The sequence below is a fragment of the Nilaparvata lugens genome, chromosome 3 (genome assembly GCF_014356525.2).
Source record: "Nilaparvata lugens isolate BPH chromosome 3, ASM1435652v1, whole genome shotgun sequence".
NCBI lineage: Eukaryota > Metazoa > Arthropoda > Insecta > Hemiptera > Delphacidae > Nilaparvata > Nilaparvata lugens.
Genome location: NC_052506.1, coordinates 50167826 through 50192350, shown reverse-complemented (window position 1 = coordinate 50192350; position 24525 = coordinate 50167826). Strand labels below are relative to the sequence as shown.

Below are 24525 nucleotides of genomic sequence, written 5' to 3'. Positions count from 1 at the left end.
AGATACGTTTGTAAAATAATGGTTCAGAGTATCGGCTGATACTGGTATCACTTATGGATACAGGTCTGAAACTGCCTACCGTACCTCATTATGAGGGCCTTTCTTGTAAATGGGAACTGTTTTTGAGCACATCAGGGAAAACTCCTTCACTACAGCAAACATTAATAAGGAATGCCAGCAGTGTTGCCAAAGTATCTATTACTCTTTTCAAAAATATACCGTACCTGACATTGTAGATGTCACTGCTTGTGGTAGACTTGAAGCCCTTGACCAATCTCAGAACATCCGTCACACCCACCTGTCTCCGACCCCAAAAAGTCCTGGTAGAGCGCTCTATCTCATGTAGATTTCCAGGTATACCTGACAACAATGATCCTTGTATTGTGAAAAAACCTAATTTTCAGCTTAAACAATCATCACAAACTACATTGTCCTCACATTGATATTTCGCACAATGACATAAGTTCATGAGATTATGTTCTATGAGAATCACCCGTTATATGTATTTCATTTCAGTATTTCCTAGTGGAGAGGCGCGCTTAAGGACACCTCAAGTATCAAAATTTCAAACACTTATAACTTTTGACACAATGCTCAGATTCAATCCTACTACACTTTATTCTTCTCGGCTCGTCAAGGCGGTCCAAAATACACAAAAAATGGCCAGTTACTATATTCAAAGCAATGTATCTCGGTAACCCCTTATTATAATAGTATATTTCGCACCTAGGGCCGAAAATGAGATATTTCCGGCTCGAAATCGGTTTTTAAGTCCGAGGCCGTAGGCCGAGGACTAGAAAAGATTGAGAGCCGGAAATACATTTTTGCCCATGGTGCGAACGCTATTTTTCGCCACACCAAAAAAAAACTTCCCAATATATGAGAAATTAAAAAATAAATAAAATTCAAACAGCCTATTTTGATAGTTTGAATCTTGGTTATGACAACTTTCACTGTCAATTAATTTCAATATTACTAATTAATGATTTACAATAGTGACAATATTTTTATACTATTAATATTTCGAATAATTGTTTGAATTTTTATAGCTCGCGCTTTGCGCCTGGTGCAATATCTCATGGATAGATGGATGAATAGAATTTTCATTACTATTGTGAAATAATGTGATTAAAAAATTAATATAATTGCATATTTCACAGTTTTGTCTCAAAATATATCTAAAAAATTGATTGAAATTTAAATTACGGTAACTAATATAAAAAATAGCTAATAAAAGTCGAAATTCATCGACAAAAAAAAATGTCACTGACCGAGGTTCGAACCTAGATGATGTTTGTGATTCACTGAGCTTGGAGCTTTTGAGTACACGCCTTTACACTCTCGGCCATTGCTCCTTTTGATCGAACTGGCCTGTAAGTCAGGTAACGTATGTAGGCTACTATAATATAGTGTAGCCTATAGCGGCAAACTTTAAGTCGGTTTGCCGGCATTTTCACAACAAAATATTGCTCTGAAAATAGTTAAATCATAGAGAAAACATTCGAAGATTCAATCTTGAGTGGGCCTAATGTTTTCTCTATATGGTTTGATATTGAAGAAAAATTATCTAAAAGTTTTAATAATGAATTACGGAAAAATTACTAGGAATTTTTTAGTCAAGGCTGAGTTTCACCAGTAGGCTTACCTTAAACTTTAGATCTCTGCTGTATTTTCCTATTATTATTGTTGATTGTATTGCATTAAGAAGTGGAATTCGATAATAAAAAAGAAACAATTATTACTCTACCTCACTTTTAAATATCGATACAATTATTGTACTTTGATTTCAAATTCGATTCTTCACTTTTAAAGACTTGCGATACGTACCTTTCTGACAATGGACAATGTAGCCAACATTATATTGTTGAGGCTATGGATATATCATCGTATTCTATTGTTTGATATCAAAAACACAATAATAAATATTAAATTATGAAACAGTAATTTATAAAATATATTATTATAGACATAATACCGCGATTCACGATACATAATTATATAGATTATTACAGTCATTATGAGATTATCTCTCCATGATTTTTGTGAGATCGGACACGATCAGCTGTTATTCAAGGTCATTTTACAGCCCTAGGGCTGTAAAGTTTTACCGGCCTGGTCGGCAAACAATCACTTTCGGCCTCCATATGACGCACGTAAACCAGCTCATTACATCCAAGTGTGGCGAAAAAATCATTACTTGATCTTGAAATGTACAATAGAGTTTTATCTTTCATCTGTTGTAAACGATTTATTAAAAAATATGTTCGTAAAGTGAGATTTGATTGTTGAAAAAAATGTACTCAACAATTATTAATTTTCCATTTTTCGACGGAATTTTTGACTTATGATGCATGATTTTGGACCGCCTTGACGAGCCGAGAAGAATGAAGTGTAGTACGATTAAATCTGAGCATTGTGTCAATAGTTATAAGTGTTTGAAATTTTGATCCTTGAGGTGTCCTTAAGCGCGCCTAGGCGTGTGTGTGTGTGTGTGTATGCGTGCATGATTGATACTTCTGAAATGTAGGTAACTACTCCTGCTTGCCCTCAAGTGATAAATTAATCACTTTGCAAGTCGGTATTTTATTTCAATATTTTTTTTCTTTCTCTCTTAGTTCAATACAGTGGCAAATGATAATAGTATTGTAGTAATATGGTAATTGATAATAGTAACTACTGTATTTTACAATTGTCTTTATGATGAAATAAACAACTATTCTATTATATTCATTGTTGTCAGGTGTACCTGGAAATCTATATGAGATACTGTAGAGCGCTCTACCTGATCTCAGATTGCAGAGCACAAAAGTACGCCCAGAGGGATTCTGAATTATACATCTCAATGGTAACAATCAGAAGATATTGTTGATCAAAAACTATAATTCATCAAAATTTATTTTTTCTTAAAATTTCACTCATTTTTGAAAAATCATAACTCAGTACTCATTGGATATAGAGTTCCGAATGATCCCATCTTATTCAGAATTTTTAATCTAAAAAAAAGGCGAGAGCATTTTTTTCTGTCCGATTACGATATTTGGCAGAAATAGCTGAAAACTGGAAAATGAGCCGAAAATACGAGGTTTTTGGGTACATAGGAAATGCACAATCTAGCACAAGCACAAGGAATTTTGCATGGAGATATTGGTTCTGGACTTCTCTTATGTACCCAAATAATATATTAAAAAATCAGAACTAAAATATAAATTGCAATCACACCCCTTTTTTATGTCTATATTGACTGGACTATCATACAACTAGATTTTTCCATAAAAAGAGATATTCTATAGTAATTAATGAACGGTATGTATTATTTAATGTATCATGACTTTAACCATGGAAGGATAAAAGAAAAAAAATCCCTTATCAGAAAAATTCAATGGATAATCAAAAAATAATGACAATAATATTGATAAGATTGTAGCCGTTTTTAGGCAGTTACTGAATTGTATGTCTATATAAAGAAACAGGAAATGGTAAATATTTCATGAAAACCTTCTAAACAGGAATTATTGCTTATAGTACCAATGAAGCCAGCTTATAAAATGAAAACACACTCTTGAAGTAGGAAGATAATGGATTTTCACAATCATTATTTTAACGTCAAAGTTTAATTCTCAATTAAACAGTCAGTTGAAATTAGGACATTTCTTATAGTAAATCATCTTCTATACATCATATATAATGGGTACACTTCTCTAATAACTTGTCGATGAAACCAATAAATGAAGATCAGTTCAATATTCAATATTGATGGCAGCAATTACTTGTACACAAATAAAGATTCGATAACTTCTATTTTATTCAATCAAAACTTGATTTATTTTTCCAACTTCTGATTCATAATTATAGATTCCGGAATTCTGAAAATTAGATTGAATTTTTAAAAATAATGAGGAGAAATACTCTCAATGAGAATACAGAAGTTCAATGCAATTGAAAATACAACAATTATTGGAGTTGATGTTTATAACTGAATATTAATTATTAATTAGAATGTGGATAATTGATCCTTGACGAATCAAGTAAATTTCAAGAGAAAATGACTTAGGAGAGGTGTATTTTTGAACACCCAACAAATACAACAGGTACATTTATCCGTGAATGAAAAATAATAGTTTATGTACACATTGAAGGGTTCACTTCATTTCAAATGTTTATAATATCATTATAGTCTTATTTGAAATGCTTCGTACGTTCTACCGGTACCAGAACTACTTGAGACTCGGAGATTCCATATTTTTCAATCAAACTTCGAATTTTATTTGAATACTGCACAAAACTTGTCTTGTTGGTTTTCATTGTAGTCGACAACTTACTCTTATAGGGGCTGGGAGGTTGATCACACGCTCAAGCTGCAAAATGGGACGCTTGAAAATAGTAATTGCTTTCTGATGCTCATAATTACTGTTCTTGTATTTATATTCAGAATTACTGTTCTTGTCTTTATTCTCAGAATTACTTTCAGATTGCTCGGAATTAGATTTGACACCATCCATCTGTACTTCCAATAATGATCCCGGATCCAACTCATGGTCGGGGTCGTCAAGCAGGTTGCCATACTCTGCAGCAATACTATCAAAGCTGAATACTTTATAACTTTTGCCTGCAGTTTGCCGTATCAACCAGTAGTTTTCCAATATTTGAGAATCGATCTCTTGAAATTTAGCGATGGCTAGTTGTGCGAAATCGTGCAGTGCGCATGCTAACCGAATCTCCCTGTAGCTTCTCACGTAGCCGTCATTCGCTACTTTCTCGATTTTGCTCAAACGTTCACTGCATGAAGCTAATAGGATTGATGTCGACCGAATTGTATTTTCTATCCATTGAATGTTTGGTGACGAATATTTTCTTTTATTGCCTAGAGGCTTTTGAGGCAAGTTAGCGTTGGGGTAATTTGGTGCACTTGTCACTTGTGGGACAACAATTTGGTGCACTTGTGGGGCAACGATTTGGTGCACTTGTGGGGCAACAATTTGTTGCATTTGTGGGTCAACTTGTGTGCTAAAACGATTATGAACTGATGGGTGAGGTTGTGGAGGCCGAATCTCGTTTCTCACATTCTGTGCACTGATATCCAATCCAGTAGGCTGCCCATAAGCCATGTTACCTCCTGAGAAGGGATCTGGTCTTGTAACATTGATGTTTCCAATGTATGATGATACTGAGGAGTATTTTTGTGCGTCTACAAAACGTCCGTTATTAATATTTTGAGCTGCCGTTGAGTTGACATTACTTGGGTTAGCATTACCCATGTCACTAGTTAAAGAGAATAAAGGCGTTGCATAAGTTGATTGCTGTGATGGCGGTCTAGGTTCAACAGGTATGGAGTATAGTGATCTTTCCGTCTGCCCATTTTCGTGAGGTTTAGCCAGAATTTTCCGTAAAGCTGATTGCTGTTCCATGTGATTACTTTGAGCTGGTTGAATACATTGATTTCTAACAAGAGATTTACAACAGCGTGAGATGTCAACATCTTCCATTACGTCTGGGGCTGCATTTGGGAATGACTTCCTAAAATGTATACTGGAACATAAAATAAAAATAATGGAGTTAATGTAAACACTCAACATTGTAATAATTATGAATGAGAAAGAAGAAATGTCATTCAAATGCAAAGCTTACTAAACCTCTTCATCATCTAAGCATCTTGCGACATATCTTTTATTGAACGTTTTTGTAGGGAACGGAATAAGTAGTGATGTGGATAGGAAATATTCCCACTGGGAAGAAACTTATGATTTGGGAATGGAAGGGAATTTTAATTTTTAAAATTGCTTTAAAATAGTTAATATTGATCAATTTTAGTCACATTTGACATGATAGTCAATAAAAATGATAGAAGTAGAGCAAATAATTCACACATTACATCAATGCCTATTATTTTGGCTAGACTTTATTTTGAGTGGACCACTGATCTCTTAAATTGATATTAAAATATCGATAGTATCAAGTATTGCAATAATTTCCCATTTCCAAGTCTGTACCTTCAAGAAGTCATGAGTTACACGGTTTTCTAATAGTTAGGTTTGGCATATATGGTGTAAAAAGCGTGTTTTCCGTTGCAAATAGTACATATTTCTTTCTTATTCCGATGACGCTCCAGCCGTGGAATATGGACTTAAAGCCTTTAACCAGATGTCATTTTGAAGCTTTGGAAATGTTCTACAATACTGTGCCAATAATACTAGTTTATGTCTACTTCGAATACATTTACAGAGAGAAAAGTGACATATTGAACCCGAAAAATGTATGTTTCACGCTTTTGAAGTTGAATTAACCATGAAAAGAGTACTACAAATGAGACGATTCTCTCGAATATCATAGTTTGGTTAATTCTAAACACTTTGGTGGTAAAATCAATTCGATATCTCTTACAATAACTGATTAAGCTATATAAATGTCTGTCAATAATGACCGCCATCTTGAGTTTTTTAATGATGTCGAATATTTTCGTTGTTTCTATCATCAATATTATTCGGCCTGTTGTAGCCTAACGAAAAAATTGAGACCATTTGCAAGTCTCTATCCTGAAGTAGTCATGAAAAAATAGATTTTATAGTTTTAGCTTGTTACCTCATGCGTATGGAAAAACGCACCAGTAATCATGCAGGGTTTTCTTTCGAGGGCGCTGGAGAACACATTTGTTGACTTACAGCGCATAAAGATATATATTTTTAAAAGCTGAAGAAAACGATCCAAATTTCTCTGTATCTCTTGTGCAAAAAAAAATTGTAATTGGAATAAATTTGAAAAAATTTAGAAAAAAAATTTTGTAGGGCTTTTGAAGGTTAAAACTAATAGAATAATGTGTTTTAGAGGGGAATTTAATAGAACAAAAATTGCTACCCGAAAATGACCACTGAATAACATTATTTTGCTCCCGGACTAGAGTAAAACTAGCAAAACATTGGAGGCAAGCTTCTTAAAATGTATGAATTCAGGGGCTACTTTCTTTTATATAAAATAGAATTATAATACCCTTTAAAATTAATAAAATGATAGATTTACAACACAAATTATAACTACTAGTTTCAGTGTTCACACCATAGTCAGGTTTTAAAAATAAATTTCATATTTATTCACACGATGGTGAGAGTACTGAAACTAGTAGTTGTAATTTGTATTCTGAATCTGTTATTTTATTAATTTCAAAGGGTACTATAATTCTATTTTATAAATGGAGACAAAATTGTTTTTTTTTTTGAATATGTCCCCTTCAAGAGCGGATATCTCAAAAGATCAATATTTTGGGAAATTATATAAGCTTAAATTTTGTACAAGTCATGTCCGTAAGATGTGAGTTTTCGAGTCAGACGCGAGAAGCCATAATATGGTACCTTTGAATCACCTCTGCCCCCTTAGCATAGTGGGTAGGGGTGGGGACTTTTGATATGCTTACCTCCATACTACCCTCTACATAACTGCGGGGTCAAAAATTATCTTCCTCATTTTTCACTCTTTAACCCTTCGTTGATTGGACTACTGAACTTATTATAGTTTTAAATTAATTCTAATCATTTTTTTGTATAACTTGCCTTTGCAACTTAGTTTAATAAAAAATACATTTTTGGACATTCTCCCTAAAAATTAAGAATTTTTGGAATATTTCCTCATATTAGTAATAAGTAGTAATTAGAATATTATTAATTAGACTATATTAAGTTGGTCAATCCATTCCTTTACTTTGGTTACTCACCGTTTTTTCCTAATGTACTGTATAAGCTCCCATGCAATCAGTCTCAATCGCCATATTGGTTTATTTACGCATAGATAACATTTCCATTCAATTTTCTTCTTCACAGTATTCAACTCAAAACTTCCAAGATTCCTTCTTATACATGTCTGTGGAGGAAATGACAAAATGCGCAAATTAAGGTCAATTAATAATTATGTAATAATTCATATTCAAGATCTATATAAAATGAATTATATCTAGTTTGGTGACTAGACTAATGGAAAATTGAATAATCAATAATCTATTCTTGCAGATTACCCAAATATCTGTTGCAAACAAATTAACTGTTCAATTTGCATTTTCACTCGTGAGTTCAATTTACTATATGCTGTAAAGCCTTGAGACCACGATATAAGTTGTTAGCACACTGAATATTATTTAAAAATATTAAATACTGAATATTATGAGAATTTTTTTAAATCGATGAAAGTTTCTAAGAGAAATGTTGAGCCTACGGTTAAAGACAGATCAGTGACTATGTTGCACACAGTTCGTTAACGTGCATACATACAGTATATTTGAACGATTAGTTTTTACTCTAGAATTTCTGAAACACGTTTTTTCAATAAACGTCTTTCAAATAACTGTAAGTTTCAGCAATACTTAACTATTAGTGTTCAGCAATAATTATCTAATAACTAAAGTAGCTCAAGCTAATACATGGGTAGACCATGTAGACATTAGTTGAATGACAGCCAATATGATAGAATATAATACCGGTGATTATTATTATTGTTGCTATTTAATTTTATCGAGTGTTTTGAAATGGTATTTATTGATCATGTTGGGGATGACAGAAACGTTAGGACGTCAGTTGAGTAAGGCAACAAAGAAAAGAGAATAATAAATGCGTATTGTGGTAAATCGGTTATTACTGCTGAAAATAGCTTTCGTTGAGAGGATCATCTATTTGAACTAACCTCACAGAAGACACACGGACACTCGCTGCATCGCTGAATCTTCAATTCTACTTCTTGCACATTGCACCAGCAACAAGCATTGAAGTGGAGACCAGTGCGCGAAACATCTTGGTTTATTGAAAATTTTCGTTTGCACTGAGCGCACACTAGAACGCCCAACTTTGGGTGCAGCGATACTCGCTCTTGTGCTGTGAAGTTGGATTGCGTCCCGAGATGCGAATCACAAATTGTACAATGCAGTCGGTAGTCTAAGCAAGAGAAATTTCCTTCTGAAAAAAATAGATTACTTGTATCAAATAACTTTGAATTACATTGACTGATCCGTCCACGGAGATCAAATCGGACTTGAGCTCTTTGAGACAATCCCTCAATAGAACGCCAATCTTAATATATTATGTTGGTTCTAATATACTGAGTCTTTTAAATAATTGATAATGAATGGACCCCGAAGATCCAAAAGCATGCTGATTATACTAAAAAATGACAGAATTTCCATTGACTATTGTCTCACATAAAAATTGTGTTCGTTACATCCCCAATAAAAAGTGAAAATTTGATTTTACAAGTTTGAGATGAAGAAGGTCATTGAAATGATATTGGATCAATAAATAGGATATCATTATACTCACTCAGACCATCCAAGTGAAAATGAAATAAGAGCAATGAATATGATATAATTATACTCACTCAGATCTTCTCGAAATTTCCTTTCTTCGCCAGTAATAATGATTAATGCTGGATCTTCTTTCTTGCATTTACTTTTAGATGAATCGGTATCCACTTCCACTACCTCATTTTGATTTTTTTCCGAATCTGAAAATGTTGAAATACTTGTGAATCATATTTCATGGGAAATAAACTTGAGATGAAAGAAGAAATGAAGACCCCCATCTATCAATCCTCCTTCTGAAGAAGATGATTTACTGGAGAAGAGAGGTACTATTGTTATTGTAGCTGAAAATTTGGCAGATAAAGTTGAGTAATTTTATTAAAATTGATTTATCCGAGAGAGATAACAATTTCCACCCTGTTCAACAGATTAAGTAGCTCACACTAAAGTGCCATTTTAACATCTGCTTCCCATGACCTAGAACCGATAAGCAGAGGTTGAATGGGTAGGGGTAGTAGGTGAAAAATGTCAGAATTGAAGATTAAAAAGTACTGTATTAGGCTACAAGTGAATTTACAGATAAATTGTCCTAATATACAATAAAATAACATCATCAATCGACCAAAATTCATAAAAACATCTCATATTGCAATTATTATTCTAAAATAATAAAATTATGAGTGATCAAGTCTTCGTTATTGTATTCTATTATTATCAGAGTTGGAGTCTATAGCAAGGACACTTGAACAATGGAAAGAAACTACAAAACTATTGGACAGTCACTTACTTTTTGAACATGACAAATTCAAAAATTTATTAAAAAAATATTCTTATAAACTCATCCTTTGAAAACACTAGATCGGTTTTCTCAGCCGCCCTAAAAAAATATACCCTTTAATATTTTTACCAAATGAACCTCATTCCTACAATATTGTTTCATAAATGGAAATGTATCAATCTTAATGATACTTCAGTTCTAAAATTTCTTCAGTGAGTTGTTATTATGGAGACATCCATTTATTTCACAGTAGGACAATAAAAGAACATGCGTTTTGTTTCCACTAATCAAATGCTTGGTCTCTTATTAACATTCTCTTTTCCAATAACTCAGCCTCCTTCTGTTCGGTGCACATAGTTGTTCAGGCCTATACTCTGTCCAAATAGGCGTGAGCTCTGAAGGATTAGGCAGAACCTCCTACTACTCACACACACAAACGCAGTCTCCTTTTGTGTTTGTGAGTAAAGGGACGGTCTCTGCCTACCTGTATACTATAGTATGATGGTATATCAATGGCGCAGGTAGGCCGGGCGTGTGTGCCTGCGCGTGGGGGAGCGAGGGTCGGCTTAATCTTTCAGTGCTCATGGCAGTCTGGACAGACTATAGTTCTAATGAATCACTTCAATCCTCATGAAATTTGTAAATGGGTGTCAGTTGAAGTTATTCTACATGCTTGCATTAGATAACTTCTTGAAAAATATTCATAAGATAGATAGATAGATAGATAGGCTGCCTTTATTTTAACCTGGAGGGCGAAGTAGGCGGGCGATAAGATGGATAGAGGAAAGTGACGTCATAAAAGTATTCCAGATTACGTAATCTAAAATGAGGAGAGAAATAGTTTTGGTTCAGCCTGTTGACTCTCCCAATCATATCAATGTTAGAGACCGAGATATTAGTTGTGATCCCAAGTATAGACACGAGAAAATCCCGAAATTGCACCCGAGCTTTTTATTGTCACATCTTTAAGGACCAGTCTTCTCACTCACACATAATTCATCATCTCTTCTCTCCACTGTCTGAAAAGTAGATTAGCAATTACATTGATCAGTCGCCTGAAGGGGAACACCAGGGGCCACAACTAATCATGCACCTATGGATAATTGAATATACTACAATAACAAGTTTTGGAAATCTTGTATTTGAAGAATTAGATATGAATTGTCAAATAACCAGTCAATATTAATAAATACAATATTTACCCGTTGAATTGTCACCACAGTAATTGTGGTCGTTGTTGTGGTCTCCTTCATCTAAATATCTACTAGGGACTTCGCAAGATGATTCATCTGTAAATTATTGACATTCAACGGTGATAATGATTAAGAAATGCAAGAGGTGACATAAGGGGGTTTCTTCCGGATTAAGAAATATCATATACTTTTTAATAGAATTATATAAATGCGTATTTCAATTTCTGTTGAGGTTCAACAAGCAAGATCAGTTATAATCCACAATCAGCGAATAACTAAATCAACCAAAAAGGTATGATCAACCAATCCTGGTTTATGCAATCCAAGAGGAGTCTCGATGGATGCTTTCTAATGATTTCCGCTCAAACGAGAAGTTGCCCAGTTGAGGAATAATTCAATTGATTCTAATGATCCTTTTTTGCCCGGCCGAACAGAATTCATTGGAGCATACTCTTTGAGGGCCATATGCACAGTACAAGTTTCACGCTGATCTAGAACTGAACATTAACACATGTTCGAATTTATTACAATGTTTTACATTCTAAATTCAAACCACAAGATTTCATCTTAATGCGTTCAATTCCATTTTGACTGAGATGGTGCATAGGACCCTTATAGAAATACAGCTCTTTTTATTAAGATGCCATGATTGCACTAGAACGTTTACTGCCAGCTATTTGAATAAATATTTAATGACAACATAATACTTCTTAATAGGGATCAGTACCATGCTGAGTATACTAGGCTAATTTCATATACTGCATTTTTATTTTGAACACTAGAGTTAGTTGAATTAATAATAATATTTATCTCTATTTCTTGTATTTTTGGCAATACTACAAATAACATAGGTGCTATTATAGCTTAAAATTAGGTTGGGCTGATAGATAACTTGAGTTTCTTCATAAACTAGAGTGGAATTTAATCCAAAGCTTCTGAGTCAGTAAAAAACATGGTACATGCTTAACGTACATGCTGCTCTCTTACTATCAATGATCTTGACAAATTTGCACTAGACCTCATTCACTCATACTGTTTCGTATTTATTATTATTTATTGTAGCTTGAGAGTCCTAAGCTAATTCATATAATGTAATTTGCTGCCAGCCCTCAACTTGTTTTTATTTGGTTACTAGTGGTTGCGCAGTAACCCTTTCTTTGTAATCTAGCGCATGCGTTCAGTGGAAGCGTCACCCCGGTCTTCCATTCGTATGAAGTGATTGCTGGGAGAAACTTCTATTCCTTTTTCGTTATAAACCGCTCTTGTTAAAACCGCTACACAATATTCTCTTATTATTATTACCAGTATTGTGGAAAGCCTCATTTAATTCTTAATTTTTATGATATATAATTATTACCGGCCGTGACAAACCGTAACTCATACCTCAACTCCTTACCGCAATTATTGTTCCACCTCATTTCCGACCTTTCACCTCAAAAGGTGAAATACCTAAAAGTGCTACAAGACATTCATCATCGACGCTACGTGTGGCCACACCAACGAGTCAATGCTTCAACTACATATGGTGAAAAGGAACAATATCAAGGTATTTAGATTCTTTTATAAATTTCATTATTATTTATCCTCGCATCGCGTTTTGTGGCATCCTCATCCCTTCCCCTGGTCCTCCATTTTAATACAGTCTTATTCTACTACTCTTCTTATTTCCTTAATATCCTCAATCCCGAACACATTACTAACAGACTGCAGTTTGAGGTTAGAAATGGTAAATTCTCAAATGATTAAGTTTGGGGTGCCACAATGTATTACTTGGTCCACTTTCATTCATCATTCACATATATGATTTGTCAAGTGTTATAAATAATTGCAAGGACATATAGAGAAAATAAAGGGACGAAAAGAAATTATCTTGGCTGGTGATTTGAATGGCAGAACGGGTAGGAAAGTGAATAACCCTGTGGTTGGCAGTTGTGGAGAAGATATTGTAAATGATAATGGAGAAAGATTAATAGAGTTATGTGAATTGCAAAATTTGCGAATACTAAATGGATTCTATAGACATAAGGATATTCACAAATTTACTTGGGTACAAGAAACTCGCAATCTTCGGTCAATTATAGATTACATTATAGTTAAGAGAAATGCATCAATACGAGTGAAAGACGTCCGGGTAAAAAGAGGACCAGAATGTGGATCAGACCACAGGTTGGTTTTAGCAAAAATGCTATTCCCATGGACCAGCAGTAAATCCAACAAAGTAGGAAAATCTAACGGTGAAGAACAAGGAACAGCAAAAGAGAAAGTGAGAAAGTATAAACTGAATCTTTTACAGGATGAGACTATAAGAGACCTCTATCAGAGACGACTTGACCAGAAGTTATTGGAGTTTAGGTTTGATAGTACAGAAGATATCCACATCCACATTAAGCAATGTATTCACCAAGCAGCATTGGAGGCATTGGGAGAGAGAAGTGAGGATAGCAGGAAGCACAAATACATCGTGTCAGACACAACAAAACAAGAAATTCAAAACAAAAAGGTATTATATGAGAAATGGTTGAGTACAAAAAAGATCGATGATTTGCAACGGTATAAAGAGAGAAATAGAGAGGTTAAAAGGTTGATAATACAAGAAAAAAACAGCCAGTGGGAGAGAACTTGCTCGCGAATCGATCAGTATCTTGGGGGAGCAAGAAGCTCTGAATCTTGGAGTGTGTTGAAAAGTATGCGAACAAATAGGAAGGAATCCATAACTGTGACGCAAATCAAACCCTCTGAATGGGAGAAGCACTATAAAAACCTGCTGACAGAGTCAAGAGGAGAATTTATGGGTAATACTGCAATAGAGGGAGAACAGCCGGAAATCCCTTTGGCAGAAGAAGAAGTGAGTAAAGCAGTAAGAGGTTTGAAAAATAATAAGTCAGCAGGGCCAGGAGGTATCAATCCAGAATTGATCAAGTATGGTTCAGAAAAGTTATTTCGGATTTTGAGAATGTTATTCCAACGGGTAATTAATGGAGAGAAGGCACCAAATGAATGGAAAATTGCACATATGTTTTCAATATTTAAGAAGGGCAATAGAAGATTATGTGAAAATTACAGGGGTATAGCAGTTTTGCCAACAATAGCTAGAATATATGGAAAAGTTTTGAAGAATAAGCTTGAAAAAGAGATAGAAGGGAAGATTGGAGATGAACAGGCAGGGTTTTCAGCAGGAAAATCATGCGTAGATCACATTTATACCCTCCAACAGATAATACAAAAAAAGAGTGCCAAAAACCGATCAGTACATCTAGCGTTTGTAGACCTGAGAAAAGCATATGATACAGTACCCAGGAATAGACTATGGAAAGCTATGGAAAACCTACATATACCAAGAAACCTCATAAATGCCACAATGGAACTGTATAATGAAAATCAAATCGGAATTAAGATAGGTAAGACTGTAACTGCTCCTTTCCGAACATCAAAAGGCTTATTGCAGGGATGCAGCTCGTCCCCAACTCTCTTCAAAATATACCTGGAAGATACCTTAAGGGCTTGGAAAAGAAAGTGTCAAGGTATGGGTGTACCTATCAGGGGAGAACACCTTTTTACCCTGTGTTTCGCAGACGATCAGGTGGTTATTGCGCAGGATGAGGAAGATTCAAGTTACATGATGAGAAAGTTGAAAGAAGAGTATGATAAAGCCGGGATGGAAATCAATGTGGACAAGACGGAGTATTTACAAACGAATAGTGATGGCACACCGGATTTGTCCATTGACTGTAACACCGTGATAAAAGGGAGAGATAAATTTAAATACCTGGGATTTACCATCATGAAAATGGTGATACAGACGAGGAGATAAAGATTAGGTTGGCCCAAACCAGGAGTTGTATTCGACAGTTGCACCCAATCATATGGAGTAAGGATATTCATAGGAAAAATAAACATAGAATATTCAATGCAATCGTCAGAAGTATAATGACGTATGGGGCAGAGGTTTGGGTGACAAACAAGAGAGCAAGAGATAAGATAAGAGCTGTTGAGATGGATTACTGGAGGAGATGCTGCGGGCTTATCAGAATGGACAGAGTGAGAAACGAGGAGATAAGAAGGAGAATGAAAGTGGAATGGGATATTATAAAGTTGATTGAGGATGAAAGGTTGATGTGGTATGGCCATGCTAGAAGGGCGTAAGGTGAACTTAGTAAAGGTACATTTTTTCATGCACAGGCTGAGACATATTGAGAGTCATGATGCTTTAATGAATGTCTATTACGCCTATGATCATGTCATAATGAATAGTCATTTAGCCTATGGTACACAATCACGGGGAAATTACTGCACAGTTATTACACTTTTCAGGCTGCAGAAGAGGACTGTAAGAACTATTTGTCATGCACCACCTCTTACTTCATGTGGACCATTATTCCGAAAATCAGGTTTATTTACTCTGCCTGCACTGTATAATTTCTCTTGTGTATATGAGAAAAATTGATTTGGTGTCAAATATCATCATCCCACAAGAAGCAGGATGAATTTTATAATTGACTACAACCAATAGATAAGTTCAGAAATAAATTGGAGACACATGTATGTGAGATTGAACTTGACGTGGAAGTTGAAGAATGAACATCACACGATTCAAGACATACATGGAAGATGTCCTGGAAAAGTGAATGTACTCAGTACAAGAATATTTTGTATGAAGTCAATGCTGATGAGTATATTATTGTAAATACCATCATTGTTATATCCATCAGATTTTTGTATAAAGTCAATTCTGCCTCTTATACAGAGTGCGGCATCCAAACTTCCTTTTTCAAAACTTTATAAAAAGAATTGTAAGTCAGAAAAGTTTTATTCTTTTTTTAAATTAATGTAAGAATGTATTTAACGTTTTGTTTCATGAAGTTTTGAAGTGTATATAATGGAGGTGACATTCCCCACTCTGGATACACTTGGAGTACCGGCACCTATTTCTAGTATTTGATATCACCCTTTCAAACAGTGCAGGCGTAATTCTGGTGATTTCCACCTGTATGCTGTTCTTCAGATCTTGGAGGGTCTTCGGACGGTTCATATAGATATGGGATTCCAAAATACCCACAAAAAAAATTACCTGGGGGCAAAGGGCAAATCAGGAGATCGAGCCGGCCACTGCAAATCGCCTCTGAGATAAGGCATTCTGGGAAGGATTCCTTCGAAACAGCCATTTTGTAAATTATGTCCATCTTGTATGGATGGTCATTGTGGAGAATCCTACTCAGAAAATCCAAGGGCTGACGCATGTTTGCGTGCTGAACGCCTTGGAAATTTCAAAATTGAAGCTCTGTCTCGATGTTTTCACGTGATCTAATGGGCCGTGGAACTTTAGATCTTTGCTTTTTCTACCTATTTTTCTAAAAGTAGTAACCCACGAAATAATTGATTTCCGGTCTGGAACACGGGCCAATGGGGATAAATTAAACTAATTCCGAAAGACGCGCAGTGCTGCAAAACTTGACAGCCACTCGAAAAGTAGGCCTCAACGGCGAACGCACACTACTCGCTGTTCCAATGCATAATGACGACTGACCTTTGCAAGAACAAAACTTTAAAACCACACCTCTCGAATGTGACAACTAGCACTCCGCTAAGTCATCAACTAACTGAATAGTAATCATTTCAAAAAGGAAAATATGATGCCGCGCTCAGTACAGTATTGCTGCCATTAATTTGTATCAACAATAATTTATGTATAAAGTCAGTCTTCGATACAATCTTATAAATTATTGCCTCTATTAGTGTTTTGAACATACGGTATTGTATTATTTGAGCGATTATTTCCCTGTTGTGTAATAAGTTTTCATGTTTAGGCTATTAAAATTTGCATTGTTGTAGCATTGTCATATTTTTGACAATGAATTATTGATTGAATGGAATGATAAGTTATTTACCATGAGATACGCCATTACTGCTACTTGGAGTTGTCGCTGCTGGATACTTGGCTGTCACTGACTCGGCTGCACTGTTAGAATAATCATTAACAATTTGACAATCATCACTACCCTCACTCTTATTATCATCATTCTTGTCATCCCTATCATTTTTGTCATTCTCTTTATTTTTATCATTCTCATAATTTTTGTCATTCTCGTCATCATCATCATCATCTATCACCATAATCTCTTGTTCAGTGGAAGCTACATCTTTTTCTCCAGTTGGAACTGATTGGTCAGAGTCATCTGAAATAGAGAAAGACTAATGCAATATCTTTACAAATGTAATAGTGGTAATATTGTTTTTTTTGCATTACTCGACCAAGTGCCTAACATCAAATTCAAGATATGTCAAGTTCGTGTAACACGTGTGTCACTTTAAATTCTGTAGAATCAATGTAATCACATTGACTTGCAAGTCGATAGTAGCAACACATTACCTACAGAGGCACAATCACAAATAAGGAGATTGAATATTGCACCAGGACCGAACATTGAGGTATAAGCTGGAGAGAAATTCCACAATAATCAATTGCGTATTATCTTTTGTATGAATATGGTCCCATTTCAATAGTTGCAAAAAATGCATACCTTATGTTCTTACTTCATGGAGAGTCCCTTTTAGTATTTAAGCCGTCAATGGTCCTCATGACTGATATACTTCTGCCGAATCCGACAGTTTAACGTTCCCATAAAAAAGGAGTGACTTGTTAAAATTGATTGGTCAACCCTCTTTTTTCATGAGAGATGGCAGAAGGCGCAGAACGCAATGATATTATCACAGCCGGATATCTAAGCCCACCATGAATGGGGCTCTATGTGATGAGAGTCTGTCTTTCCCTGTGTTGAGAGCCTTTATGTCATTGTCGTCCGTCCCCCATAGCTACTCTCTCAAGAATGGGTCATAAACTGCGTACACATATACGCTCTTCCAACCCGCACCGAACACGCTCCTCCCTCGTACCGCCCTCGTTCCTCCATCGAACTACAGTCGCACCGCCCACGCACCCATCATGAACGTTACGGAAGATGTTAGATCTTCTCGCGTTCCCCGGTCGAACCATTGTTGCTCCCCGGTCGATCATCAATCGCTCTGCTGGAGTAACGTTCGGTTGCGGAGCAGAGCGAAAGTCTGTACGCACCTTTAAGATACTCGATGTCACTAAACTGTCTAGTGTTGCCCAAGAGTAAGACTAAGACCCTTACAGAGAGAAAGTGCTTCAGTCTACTAATGGAATGCGCCATCTGGATTCCTGATAATCTGTAAACTCTCACCTTGTTCATATCTGGGACCGAACCCGGGACCTCTAGGCTGCATCAAGATACACGAACGTATTGATGCTGAATTATAGAAGACTCCCAAACAACATTCCAGATGATAGGATAATTCTCCGGGTATTGACAACATACCATGCTTGTCAAGTTTTTTTTATTTACAGAAATCAAAATATTACAATAAATCACATCTAAATTGAGATATAATGTGAAAAAATTGAAATATGATGTGATCGCTACAGTGAATCTTCCAATCGAAGTTTAAACTTTGAATCCTCCGAAATCAATCAACTTTCACTCTTACAGCTGTTATTAGTGCTTTATCATTTAGTGATGGTGGTTCTGTTAAAAAAGAATAATTATTTCAAAAGACTACCTACCTACTTATACCAATTATTACCTTTTTCATTATCAAAAAACTGCGGATCCCTTTTCCTGGTTAAAGATGAAATGAAGTCTGATGGGAGTACAACAAATTCGTCCAGCGGTTTAGAAGGTGGATTCAATGCCGCAACCTCCATTCTCTCCGGTTTACACGATATCATACATTACACGGGTCTCTGAAACTGAACAATTCACTTCAAGTGTTTTAGTTCGATTTACTTTTTCCGAATAGTTTTCAAATTGTAATTTGACCATTATAAGGTAAATGAATTATCGACCAGCTTATCAACTAACGGTATATTATCACAAAAAACCTTCCTAGCACTCAATATCTTGTTAATTTTATTCAGGCTACATTGTTTATACGGTATTACAAAATTGAAACTCATTCGGAATTGTGTTAGAGAAGTGGTTAGGTTGTCCGAGCGAAACACGGGTACATAGTGTACTATAGTGAGATTTACGTTATAATGGCAGTATCTGATTAATATTGGTGTAGCTATCCTTGTCTATCATTCATCAAAGCAGATAGCGCTATCCTTAACTACCTCTGCAACATTGCCAAATCGTTTTTCAACAATATAGAAATATGATCAATCAACAAAATATTCGATCTCAATTATGAAAATTTCCTTGTGCTAGATACAGTGTTGCCCATAAACCTAATAAATTGATTGGTAAATAACTGATGAATATTTCAGATCCACTTGTAGGTAAGCATCAGTTATATTCTATGAAAGGTAGTGACAATCAAGGTAGAATCAGAAACGCTGTTCACTTATCACTGCCATTATAACTATAATACCTATAGAGATGTACACAATATAATGGCAGTGTTTGATTAGCAATGATATTGCTATCCTTGTCTATCATTCAGCAAGGCAGATAGCACTATCTCTTTTTCGCTTTGCTCTGTTGACAGATCGTCTTTAACAATGTAGAATAAATAATTGACAAAATATTTCATCTTAATTATGAAAATTCATTTTGAAATTATTGAAATATACAGGATGTCCCACCAAGGTTGTATCAGCCGTTGACCAAATATTCTTCACAACATTTCTGACAAAAAATGTTCAGTAAACTTTTTTCCTATCAACCTTAGTTTTCGAGATATATCGATTTTTCGATATTTTCAGAAGATGCCTACTTCCGGTCATTAAATACTCAATAACTCGAAAACTACTGGACAAATTTCAATTTCAAGGGTATTGTTGGAAATAGAAAAACATCTCAAACAAGATTAATGTAATTTTATCTGTTGTTAGATATTTTGTGGTTTTTTATTAGATCTTAAACTTGAAAAAATGCTATTCTTCAAATTCAAAGTCAAATTTCAAACGGATTTTTTCCGGGTAATTATAGTGGTTTAAATATTTCAAAAACTTCTTCATTTTATAAGCTTTCGAATGAGTATAAATTCGAAAAGGTGAGTTCCATGATAAAGTGTTCAAAACTACTAATATCTGGAATGAACACCTCCAAAATAAGGAAATTCACAAACTGCATGCATCAAGTGGTGATCCTAAAGGGGTAAAATCACCTGATTTATCTCTGACAATATTCACAAGTTTTAATCAACATTACAACATTCTACAATGATATGACTTTTTCAATAACTTGCATTATTTCCTGAACCATAAAACCTGAATAAAATAGCAATAAGTTTCAGCCTATTTTCAGTGTGCTTTCCAGTTAATTGGCATAGAAATTAAGACAAGTGCTTCATGAAGCACTTTGTGAGCAGTTATAGTTCACATTAATATTATATTATATTGTATACTATACTATTACTTACAATCTATTATTAAATTTTAGATGGATTATTGTTGTATTTGTCAAGCTAGACTCTATTTGGTCTCTGTATATGTATTTATGAGTGTGAATAAATTTGAATTTGAAATTTGAATTTGATATGTCGCATCAATTTTGTCTAGTAGAGAAGTATTCGAGTTTATTATCATGAAATTTATCTTGATTGAGTACTTGAACATATTAATGGTGTATGGAGAGTGTGGATGCAATTTAAGAGGCAGAGAGAGTATACAGAAGAAGTTTTCCTGATCGAAAACACCTATCTCATAACACGTTTTCAAGATTGACTTTAGATGTCAAGATGGTAAGGGTCTAGGATCAGTTTCAAGGTACGAGAGGCCCGTCTTAATTTCTGAAGCTTTTGAGAATTTTATTCAAAAGTGTTTCGAGCAGAATCCTCGATCCAGCATCCGGCGGGCAGCTGGGATGTTGAATGTTTCAAGAATAGTTCAAAGAATAACTTTCGACCATTTCATGATACCCAGTTCAAGAGTTGAATGAACCTGATACTGTTTCAAGGATACTGTACAATTTTGCCGTTGGATCTTAGCATAAGATTGTGTTTCAAACATTTTATTGACAAATCACAGATAAAAGTACGTTCACAAGAGCTGGTGCTGTAAATTTCCACAATACACATACACCTTTCATTTTCCCTGCAAGTATAAATGGTAGAGTTTATAATTATGGACTTTCTGGTCAATGAGCTTCACGAATTGATGGAAGACGTGCCTTTCAATTTGAGGCAGAATATATGGCTCCAGTTGAATGGCTGCCTCCCTCATTCCCTCATTATGCTAGAAACGTCCATGGGTGGCTTGATAACAATTGTGCTGGGCGGTGGATTGGCCGAGGGGGACCCGTAAGTTGGCCACCACGCTCACCTGATCTTACTCCAATAGACTTTCATTTTTGGGGGGTTGTGATAAGTGAAGTTTACAGAGAACCTGCAGAGACCAGGGAGGAACAGATTCTCAGAATTCGATCGACGTTCAAAGTAATGAAGACACGGCCCGACGAAGTGAGACGGGCAACTCGAAGCTTGATGAAACGCAGCAGAAGTTGCATGAACAGAAATTGAGGCTATTTTAAATTCCTGTAAGCAGTGAGCATGATGTGTAACTTGATTACCATCTGAATGATTGTCATCAGTTTTTTTTAATCTGTCATCTACTTTGAATTAGTATTTTATGAATAAATTTTGTTTGTTCTTGTAAAATTGTATGATTAATATTTTAATATCAGGACACCGAGCTTCGCTCGTTATTTTATTGATAAACAGAACACAATTCTCTAAAATGATTGTGTTTGTATTTTACAGCTGGCTATACGTCAGCTTATGAATTTCGGGGATGCGATATTTTGATTTTCCACAGAATCACTTGCTCACTTTTTACTATCTACAGATGACGAAAGTCTCAGCTGTTTCAGCCAAGGATGAATTATCCTTTTAATGTCGTTCAGCGAGTTGTCCCAAGGATGAGACCTAGTGCAATCGAATTTTTATATCATAAAACTACTATGTTCCAAATTTCGTGAAAATCGTTAGAGCCGTTTTCGAGATCCGTTGAACATACAGAAATTGCTCGCTTCATATAATAGGATATTGGGTTTAGACTATTTGCTACAGAAAATAATGCAATAATCAGGTGATTTTACCCTTTTAGGATCACCACTTGATGCATGCTGTTTGTGAATTTCCTCATTTTGAAGGTGTTCATCCCAGATATTAGTAGTTTTGAACACTTTATCATGGAACTCACCTTATCGAATTTATACTCATTCGAAAGCTTATGAAATGAAGAAGTTTTTTAAATATTGAAACCACTATAATTACCCGGAAAAAAATTGGTTTGAAATTTGACTTTGAATTTGAAGAATAGCATTTTTTCAAGTTTATGCTCTAATAAAAAACCACAAAATATCTAACAACAGATAAAATTACATTAATCTTGTTTGAGATGTTTTCCTCTTTCCAACAATACCCTTGAAATTGAAATTCTACCAGTAGTTTTTGAGTTATTGAGTATTTAATGACCGGAAGAAGGCATCTTCTGAAAATATCGAAAAATCTATATATCTTGAAAACTAAGGTTGATAGGAAAAAAGTTTACTGAACATTTTTTGTCAGAAATGTTGTGAAGAATCTATGGTCAACGGCTGTTACAACCTTGGTGGGACACCCTGCATAATTTCTTGCTTAATAAAATATAATTGATTATTTTAAACTAGAATGAAATAGACCTGTATCATCATCTACCGTTTGATCATTCAACAAAGCGGATAGCGCTATCTCTTTCTCGCTTTGCTATGTTGCCAGATCATCTTTTGACAATTTAGAATTAATAATTAATTAACAAAATATTTCATCTTAATTATGAAAATATATAATTTCTTGCTTAATAAAATATAATTAATTATTTCCTACGAGAATGAACAGTTAATATTACATCGATAAACCTGAATCAGCTACTGTTTAAAAAAGGAATTGACAAGACTGAGGATCGGCAATGTTGTTCTCCTATGTCTCTTTAATGATATAACGTAAACATCACTAATCGAAAAAGACAAATTGGCTGAGCTGAGGCAAGCCTATGCACTAGCTAACCTAATCTAACAAGCATTAAGGCTATAGCCTAATAGTTCTCAATAATCAAACCTTCAATAACTTTTTGGTAGGTTATTCGAATCTTATTGAAGTTGATAAAATAACTAAGTTATTGTATGTTAAAAGCAGTTGCAGTAGAAATAGGATAGTGAACAGCAAATAATAGGAGAACACAATGATTGGGCGGGAAAGTTTTATTTCACCTAAGCCTAACACATCTCAGGAAGAGGAAACATATTTTCAAAACAGATTTGAAACAAAATTTCAACTTATTATTCTATAATAAAAGAAAAAAAAGAACTGGATAAAGCATAAAGCAATTGAAGAACTGAAGCAGTTAATTTTTAAATCTACTAAGAACAAGAAGATTTCTAACCTACCTTGAATAATGGTGAACCGTTTTAAGCACTAATAGAAGATTGAAGTTTCATTGAAATTCTTATAATAATAATGATTACAAAAATGTATAGCAAATAAACTAAATTCAATGGTATATTTAGTTTTCTAAAATTCCAAAGATTGTTTTCAAAACTCGATAAAGCAGAATTTACCTGCAAACAGTAGTACAGCTTAGATTAGACAAGAACGCAGGAAACCCAAAGTGGTTCAACGACAAAGGGACAAAGCCGACCAGACTTGACACTGCCAACAGAGAATTTTTATCGCGCATGCGATTTTTGTATTGAATTGTAGTTCCATCAATAGCCACTGGGTGCAACTCCGTTTGGTGTGACACAAAATTTTTCGCCAATTTGAAGGTTAGGTGGAAGTTTTAGGCAGGTATAGGCTGAAAAATGTACAAAATATTTAAAATATGATGTATAATAATACCATTATTATTATATTTAATTATATCATATTCAGTGACGTAACCAGCAAAAAATTTTGGGGGGGATCATTTGCAGGGGTGCCTATCCCCCCCAACGTCTATGACGCCAATCCACCCCTCCCCGGAATGAACTAAAGATTTCCCTTATTATGGTTCTTCCAGTTAAACAAGTGAGAGTGGGATGTGTGACTATTGAATTAAAAGTAAGCTGAATGTTGAGGCTGTACGCCTCACTAACTTCAACTTTAGGAGTCCTAAATACAAAATATTGCCTATAGCTTCAAGTAGGTACATATTGTGTCGACCGGGGTGTTTTTGTCTACCCCGGTGTGACTCTGTCCCACCTCGCGGAAAAATATTCAAATCAGTTTATCTCCGATCTCTGTTATCCGAAATCGATGTTCAACATTGATACCCATAGCCCTGATCATTATCGAGGTTCTAGGAT

At 34.9% G+C, this 24525-nt stretch overlaps 1 protein-coding gene across 5 annotated transcripts; it reads right to left on the bottom strand.

The window, feature by feature from the left end:
- Window positions 1–3644: 3644 nt before the first annotated feature.
- LOC111063456 lies at window positions 3645–23953 on the bottom strand. Of its 5 annotated transcripts, none has more exons than XM_039423944.1 (8): window positions 23800–23953; window positions 18842–19007; window positions 17125–17412; window positions 11249–11335; window positions 9346–9471; window positions 8659–8927; window positions 7700–7845; window positions 3645–5526 (listed from the first exon to the last, which is right to left on the bottom strand). In XM_039423944.1, exons 2-8 carry the CDS (start codon window positions 18984–18986, stop codon window positions 4299–4301), a joined length of 2289 nt encoding a protein of 762 aa, XP_039279878.1. In that variant the 5' UTR covers window positions 18987–19007; window positions 23800–23953; the 3' UTR covers window positions 3645–4298. The 5 variants fall into 5 exon arrangements, with proteins under 5 accessions (XP_039279878.1, XP_039279877.1, XP_039279880.1 ...); XM_039423943.1 differs by having other exon boundaries at window positions 23629–23857; XM_039423946.1 differs by lacking the exon at window positions 11249–11335.
- Window positions 23954–24525: the final 572 nt, after the last annotated feature.